Source organism: Lepeophtheirus salmonis, chromosome 4, assembly GCF_016086655.4.
Source record: "Lepeophtheirus salmonis chromosome 4, UVic_Lsal_1.4, whole genome shotgun sequence".
Classification (NCBI taxonomy): Eukaryota; Metazoa; Arthropoda; class Copepoda; order Siphonostomatoida; family Caligidae; genus Lepeophtheirus; species Lepeophtheirus salmonis.
In genome coordinates, this window is record NC_052134.2 from 30,657,860 (window position 1) to 30,666,590 (window position 8,731).

General features: G+C 29.6%; 2 protein-coding genes across 2 annotated transcripts; both read left to right on the forward strand.

The window, feature by feature from the left end:
- Positions 1-2,427: 2,427 nt before the first annotated feature.
- Positions 2,428-3,006, forward strand: LOC121116670 (cuticle protein 19.8-like). The gene has a single exon (XM_040710938.2). It carries the CDS (start codon positions 2,476-2,478, stop codon positions 2,908-2,910), a length of 435 nt encoding a protein of 144 aa, XP_040566872.1. The 5' UTR covers positions 2,428-2,475; the 3' UTR covers positions 2,911-3,006.
- A 5,120-nt stretch (positions 3,007-8,126) lies between these two features.
- On the forward strand, positions 8,127-8,731 carry LOC121116240 (cuticle protein 19.8). The gene has a single exon (XM_040710488.2). The coding sequence runs from the start codon at positions 8,186-8,188 to the stop codon at positions 8,618-8,620; it is 435 nt and encodes a 144-aa protein (XP_040566422.1). The 5' UTR covers positions 8,127-8,185; the 3' UTR covers positions 8,621-8,731.

Genomic DNA, 8,731 nt, shown 5'->3' on the forward strand with positions numbered 1-8,731 from the left:
ATGTAAAGTAATTTTTTTCCTATCTATACGACAAAAATACATTCGTTAAAATAAATTTATTCAAAAGCTAATCAATGCAATTATCATTATTTTTTACCATAACAGGATCCTGAATAGTAAATACTCAAATTGACAATTTTCTTAAAATGACAAATGAAATAACAGTATATAATTATACTTAATGTAGATGTTCACTCATAATGATCACCCTCAGTGGGCTCAACAGCCTAGAACCTCACACCTTGGAACGGATTTCCTCGTCAAATTTGTGCTATGCAGCCGATTTCAGGGCTTAAACAATTAATCGGATGCAGATTTGGAACCTACACAAATAGATTTGAAAACGTTGTCCAATGAGCTCCTTTGATTATATTGGTCTTCTTAATCCTTTAGATGGTGTAGTTGATAGGGTTTATGCTGTTTTTGAGGATCTTAAAGATGTTTACAATATCATGTCGACTTTTTTTCAAAGCCCCCTGGAAAATATCAATTCGTTTTTCCATTTTGTAAATTTCCAACTCAATAAAAAACAAAAATGAACCAAAATTTATACACTACTCATGTAAGAGCAATAAAAATGCGGGAAATTCAAATAAATTTGCGATACTAAAACATGCAGATGCCTAATAAAATATGTTGGAAATTAATGTGATCCCCATTAAGATAGCACTAGATAAAACTTCTGAAAAGTAGATGCCTTGTCAAATACTTTACAACTGACATGTAGATTTTTTTATGTTACCTTGGGAGAATATTTAAAATAATAATAAAAATTAAAAAGCTTGAATATTCCAGTAAGAAACAAATTCAAATGATCCAATGAATAAGAAATAATTGCTCAGGGTCTTTTTTCTTTTTGTTAGAAGATTGAAGTTTAATAGTTGATTTATTTTGAGTTTTGATAAATATTAATGCTATTTTTTACCTTTGTATAATTTCTGACGTTTATTAACAAATAAAGAATTTGGTAGAGGTACTAGAAATTTTTTCCAGGAATTATAGCATTTCATTATACTGTTACCTGAAGAGTTTCATACTACTGCAAAAGAAAACCATATTTTTTTGCTAAAGCTGTATAAATGATATATTCATAATATATTGTAAAGGTCTGCAAGGACCGTAGCCTGGATTTGATGGTAATTATTTTATAGTTTGTGGAAAAAAATACAAATTTTGACAACATACAAGCAATAGCAAAAAAATATTACTTTTTCGACAAATTTAGAACATTTTAATTGGGGACAGGGGGTATTGTATAGCCCCAGGTGAGGATCTGAGAAGTGCGACATACTGCAAGGTATATCATTAGTTTAAATCACCAAAAATGTCTTATAAGTTTTATTTGAGTATTATGAATTCTTTTCTTTTCAGATTATTATATATCATTTTGTTGATTTTTTAATGTTGTAAACACTTCTACTTTGCATTGAAATTATATCCAAATTTCAATATATATATCAAAACTTATTATAATTGTATTTTAAAGTTCCCGGACTTTATGGAAAGAGTGGATTATATGGGGTTAGTCTTGTATCTATATATTTGCTACCTCCATATTGTCCAATAATGTACTATATAGCTTTGATTATTTTATCTTTCTTCCAACAGAGCAGTCTTATTACTTTTAGCTTCTTTTCTCTTTCTTTCTTCCTGCAAATTAGCCCAATTCTTCCTCTTTAGAAAGGGTTTTGGTTTAAACTACCAAATTTTTAAATATATTTTGCGAATTAATATAAAAATGAACTCAAATTAGCAAAGAATCTTACATTTAGTGAAGTTTTCACCACTATTTCTATATATTTTGTTCAAATATGTCTGGAAAAACCTTATTTTAAAGCTTATTAATCCACATTATGGTAATAGTTAACACTATAATCTATTCTATATTTAGGTTGTTCGGGACTTAGTAAATACTTGTGACTAAAAAAGCTTCCATAACTTCTGATCAGGGACTTTATGGAGAAAGTGATTCGATTGGTGGACCCTATATAGTCCACTGTCTACATAAAGTCCAGCTATCGTAAATGATGTTTGTTGTGATTATTTTTATCTTTAACATACCTGTTTTTAAAGTTTTGATTGTCAATTATGTATTATAAAAATATGCCAGATGGTTGGAGCAAAAAAAATGTTTAAAATTAAGATTAATTTCATCAGATAATTACAGATTTTTTTTTGTAAAAATCAATATTTACTAAAATATATATGGTGATATCTAAAAAAATTAAAAGCCTTATAAATATAATAAAGTTATTAAGGAAATACGTACTACCATATATACATTCATAATTATTCATATATTTAAAAAAACACACTGTACGCGGAGACTAAAAGTGTACGCATAGGTAACAAAAATAGCCGATAGCCATCAAGTAAAACTATATAAAGCTACTCCCTATACAACAATTACATATCAGTTTATTCTCATACATTCATTTGACTATCCAGTTATTTAAATCAAATAAAAGCATTAAAATGTTCAGATCCATCCTTGTTTGTGCCCTTATTGCCTCAGTTTTCGCAGACAACCCAGTTTACCAGGCTGCACCTGCTCCAGCTTATAAACAACCTTCAGCATACAAACCTGCCACCTATGACGAATCACCAAAGCCATACAACTACCAATACGCTGTGAATGATGACTACTCTGGTGTCAACTTCTCTGCTCAAGAAAACTCTGATGCTAAGGTGATCTCTGGTTCCTACACCGTTGCTCTTCCGGATGGTCGTATCCAAACTGTGAGCTATACCGTAGATGAATACTCTGGTTATGTCGCTGATGTTAAATACGAAGGAACTGCCTCTTACCCCAAGTATGAGCCAAAGCCTGCTTACAAGTCTGCCCCTGCTCCTGCATACAAGTCTGCTCCTACTCCAGCCTATAAGCCAGCTCCTTCCTACAAAGCCTAAATGAATTTATTGTTTTAAAATATTTATTTATTCTATTGTTTATGTAAAGTAATTTTTTCCTATCTATACGACAAAAAATACATTCTTTAAAATAAATTTATTCAAAAGCTATTGAATTCAACTATCATTATTTTTCCCCCTCCATCCTTGATCACTTTTCAAAATATGCCCGAATATCCATCAAGTTTTGATGATAAAATTGGGCTAATTTGTCCACGACATAATAATTATACAGATTAATTAAAATGCTAGTACTAGTAGCCAAGACATAGATCTCTATTACGCCCAAGTACCAAAGTCGAAAGGGATGAGGTTCTGAGAAGATGATGGTTAGTTCTGTTTTTCAGTGAAGATAGGTAATTTATTATAATTAAACCATTGAGTGTATTAATAAAACAAAAATATTTATAATTAATCTAAGGTACCATCTATGAAAACGAATATTACACGTCAAATGGTTTTAAATAACAGGATTTGGTAAAATTTATGTACATTACACCTCTTAGAACTATTAAGTGTGAAATTTTATTGATGTGAACTAATTAAAACTCCCATATCACCGAAGCCCATTCACCTGCCACTTTAATTTTCTTTCTGCAGTGATATACTAGTTTTATTTTTTTCTGATCAATTTTTTACCAAAATCACAGGAAATTTTGAGATACTTAAGGTCAAATATCAACCTTATTTTTTATAAAATATCTTAATTTCATTAAAAAATATTTTATTTGCATACCTTAATATCAATCAAATTATTAATTATTTCCATTACAGATCTTAAACTTTGATTTTTGATTTTCCAAATAATAGATGCTTTAAAATATTTGAAAAAAAATAATCTAGTTTAAATTTTTGTATATATACAAATCCTGAAAATAAAATAATAAAATTGCTTAGAGGAGTTGCGTTGTACTAACATTAATCATATTTTAGTTTAAGATCAAACATCTAAGTCAATAAAAAGGATCAAATATTTCAATAAAAACTACCACAAAATTCTAAAAAACAGACACATATCTAAACTTCTTAACATGCTTATGAATTTGTTTGTCTTTATCAACGAAAATATTGAGCAAGACCAGTTCTTTTTTTTTTAAACGAGTGATGCACTTATCTGAATATGACAGTTTGTATTTTATCAAGTCTAGATCATAGTCCGAGGAGTTATTATGCCTTCATTGGTATTTTCAAATATAAAATAGCATATCTTGCTGTAGAGGATAAAAATTTTTTATCTCAAGTTCTCTTTATAGATTTCCTCTCCACATTTCAACTTATTGGTATCAAGTGTTTTTTTTCTTTAAAAAATCAAAATTTGCTAATTGATTTTTAGAGTATTTTTCCTAATGTTTTATAATCAAGATAAACAAATGGTTATCTTCAATAAATTATCAATTTTCCCCCTATACATTAGAAGAAACTATATTTTGAAACATAAGACTTGACTACATCAAACTATCAAAGACTTACTTGGACTTGAAACCACCAATTGAAAATCCTTTCCATATTTCAATGGATATAAAGTAGGAAATTATGAAATATATTTTATTTTCTAAAAACTTGAACTGGACTTGATGAAAATTTATATTACTTGAACTTGTAAAAAAGGCTTGAGACTAGACTAGGACTTGTAGTTTTTGAAAACAAATTGACATTTTGCCATTACTCAGGAAACTAATTTCGAAATCTCGGGTAATAGTAAATAATAAATTTTATGAAATTTTAGTAATATTATATGAGTGAGCATTTTTTAAGGGACCTTTTTTTTTTTGACAAGAATGACCTTTTTTTTTAATGTTCCTGTAATTCGTTAGATGGAGTTGCACTGATTAAGTATAAGTAAACATTATAGTATTAAAATTGCTCCATCTAACCTAGGAATATTTTGGTCAATCCATATACATTTAGTATATTTCTTTCTCTATGAATCACCGGGGCTTGAACGCACACATATCAAATTCCCGAGCGTGCTGCCCATGAGCTATGGCGTGAACATTATACATTTCAAATTCCAAAAAAAAATTTAAAAAAATTATAACAATATACTTTCATTTTTTGACAAAAACGCTGACTTTTCGACAAATTCAAATTAACCATATTTTGTAGAGCAGCTGGGTTTTTCAGTACCACTAATTTATTTGAATTTACCTTGCTTTGGGTATGGTCTCACATGATTGATGCATTTGTTTGTTGTTTGTTTTTCCCAAAAGAAAGTTGCAAATTTTACAAATCTAAAAAGTTTTAAATATTATTTATTACTATGGGAAGTAGAAAAATGTCTACATGGATGGTGTGCCTTAAAGTTCCTCAAATGGACGAGTAGCACATTCAACTACACCTCCAGAGGTTAAAAATCCAACATCATATATTATCAGCAAAAATCTACATCGGATGACTTGTTGAATACCATGCAAACGGCTGCATGGTATGACCTCGACGAAGAAAATCGTCCCAAGGAGTAGGAGAGATAAATTTTAGTAAAGATCTGGATTTAATTGATTTGATGGTGTTCTTTCATTTGTCCATTTAAAAAAATTGTCTTTTCAACACGAGTAATTCGTGGTTGTTCAATAATATTAATGTGAACTCAAAATCTTACTTTCACAACATTAACTTCCCACACTTTTACTCCGTTAACGTGTGCATTTTTAAACATCAAATCTTTGTCGGATATGTTTTTATAATTAATCAAAGACGGACTTATATTAGTAGAATTAATTTGAATTATTAATTTCAAAAATCCAAAAAGTAAGTGTAAAAATCTCAATTTTCGACTGAAATAGGGAATCCCAAAAATACCTTCAATCGTCCGGGAATTTGGCATGGAAGAGTCTTTCAGGGTGTTACAAAATTCTCAATACCTCCCCCTCATCGATTTTTAAATTCCAATTTTGGATCCATTCTAGTATATATATATATGTATATATTTTCTTCCACCTAGAGAAGGGACCACTAAAACTAGGGTACACCGTCCAGACTTGGATCACAAACGGTACTTGAATTTGCTTGATAAACCGTATGAAATACGCAAATATGTGATGCAATCTAAATTTGAATATTATATTTAGAATACTAAAAGATCATGATTTATTTTTACCTTAAATTTATAGTATATTTTATTTGTATTCTCTTGTAAATATGTATAGAGTATCTTTGAACTACTTCATACATTTTAATAAATACATATCCTGTATACATGTAGTATCCTTTTTTCAATCTTAATTTGGGTATCCCATAATTATAGACCTTCCCCGTTCTTTCATTTTCAGATACTATTTCCTTGACCTTTCATTAAGGCTACTAAAAAAGAAAGACAGACATCAAGTGTTGCGTTTTCAATTAAGAGTACGGAGTAAAGTATTTTTTTGTGAAAACTAAGGACAAAAAAGATAGTTGCGAAGTAAGATATTATGAACCTATAAGCTAACTATACATGCTTTTACTCTGAAAAGATTTGTGGTTTGTAAAACAAAGGTTTCCTAAAAAATATATTACATTTCTGTGTGTAGAATTGAAACGAAATTGTTTCAAGGAAAAAACCCCAAAAATTAAATTTCTAATATCACTTTTTTTGGAAAAAAATCTGCTATTAAATTTATAGGAAATAGAAAATTCTATAGCTATTCAATATTACATTTTTAGTAAAAAAAAAAAATTAATCAGGCGGTGGGCTTCTCCAGCCCACCACCTGTGAACACCCTGGAACATTTTATATTTTTACTTAGATATATAATATTTCCTATCATATAACATAATAATTTAAAAAAAGGAAAAACACCTTAAATGAAGTCACGAGGGATCGATTTTACCTTTTTTAAGGATCGACAAGTGGGACAAGACTTGACTGCAGTCCTTAATAAAGACCCACCCAACCTTAATCAGGAACAGACGGCCAGGTTAGTTACAAGGATTTATTAAAGAGGGGGGGGGGGGATCCAGTTCTTTTTGACAATTTTGACACGATTGTTTTGTAATAACATTTTTTTTAGAATCGAAAAATTTAACAGTAAATATGTAACAATTCTTATACAAAAATAATTATATATTTTGACAACTTACTTACATTTTTGTACAAAAAACTTGGTTAGTTTTGTCAACAAATTTGACAACCAGATTTCAATGAGATAGGAGAGGGGGTGGGCATTAATTCATATCCCCCCCATGCCACATTAAGTCTTTAACGCTTATGTTTTTTTAAACAAGTAAAAAATAATTTCAAGATTTTATTTCAATGAGTGTTTATTATTCAACATGTATTTTAAAAAAATTACTTTGTATTCGTCAATTAAGCATGCCCGCATGGATATATAATTAAAGAAGTCAATATGTTCAATTCTGGCATACAACATATAAAAACAAAAGAGGAGTTTATAGTCTGCAATGCCACACAAGCAATAAAAAAATTGTATCTCCTTTATTTCAATCATTTTCTTTATAAATATAAAGTGGAAATTTCTTACGGAAGTTCGTTAAAAATAATTTACAGTTCATCAAAACTTTAAACATTATGCAATCTTTATCTATAACCATGTTGCCTTCAGACTGTAAAAAGATGATACCTACAGACACTTCATCTCTCCATAAATAATATAGAATTGGTAAGGAAAGGTTCTCTTGGCCTATTTATTATTGATTTACATATCATAGACCACTAAATGTTCAAATGTTTTATTTGACCATTAAAGGTCAATATAGTATTTGTGTTTTTTCTTTGTTAGTTTTATAATTTAGTTGATTTTTTGATATTGCATACACTTCTCTTTTAACATTTATTTTTGAATCAAAACTAAATATAATTTGTCTAATCTTATTTTACTTATATATTTAATTTAGCTGATTGTTCTTCTTTTTTTGTTCTGAGTCATAGACTTTTTTGTTTTTTTTTTTATTAAAAAGATATGCCTGAATGCTTTGAGAAAAAAATGTTTAAAATTAAGATAAATTTATTCTGATAATCGCAGAAAAGTTTTCTGGAATTCAATTTATACTAAAATGTTATAGAATGAATTAATAGTTTGAAAATATAGTTCAAAGCCAAATAAATATAATAAAGATTTTAAGGAAATGCGTACTACCATGTGTACATAAACATTCCTATATTTAAAAAAATTACTGTGTACGCGCGGACTAAAAGTGTACGCATAGGTAACAAAAATAGCCGATAGCCATCATGTAAAACTATATAAAGCTACTTCTTTTACAAGAATTGCACATCAGTTTATTCTCATACATTCATTCGACCATCCAGTCATTTAAATCAAATAAAAGCATTAAAATGTTCAGATCCGTCCTCATTTGTGCCCTTATTGCTTCTGTTTTCGCAGACAACACAGTTTACCAGGCTGCACCTGCTCCAGCTTATAAACAGCCTCCAGCATACAAACCTGCCACCTATGATGAATCTCTAAAGCCATACAACTACCAATACGCTGTGAATGATGACTACTCTGGTGTCAACTTCTCTGCTCAAGAAAACTCTGATGCTAAGGTGATCTCTGGTTCCTACACCGTTGCTCTTCCGGATGGTCGTATCCAAACTGTGAGCTATACCGTAGATGAATACTCTGGTTATGTCGCTGATGTTAAATACGAAGGAACTGCCTCTTACCCCAAGTATGAGCCAAAGCCTGCTTACAAGTCTGCCCCTGCTCCTGCATACAAGTCTGCTCCTGCTCCAGCCTATAAGCCAGCTCCTTCCTACAAAGCCTAAATGAATTTATTGTTTTAAAATATTTATTTATTCTATTGTTTATGTAAAGTAATTTTTTCCTATCTATACGACAAAAAATACATTCTTTAAAATAAATTTATTCAAAAACTT

Coding starts and splice junctions, on each gene's coding strand:
- LOC121116670 (XM_040710938.2), top strand. CDS start 2,476: ATGTTCAGATCCATCCTTGTTTGTGCCCTTATTGCCTCAGTTTTCGCA.
- LOC121116240 (XM_040710488.2), top strand. CDS start 8,186: ATGTTCAGATCCGTCCTCATTTGTGCCCTTATTGCTTCTGTTTTCGCA.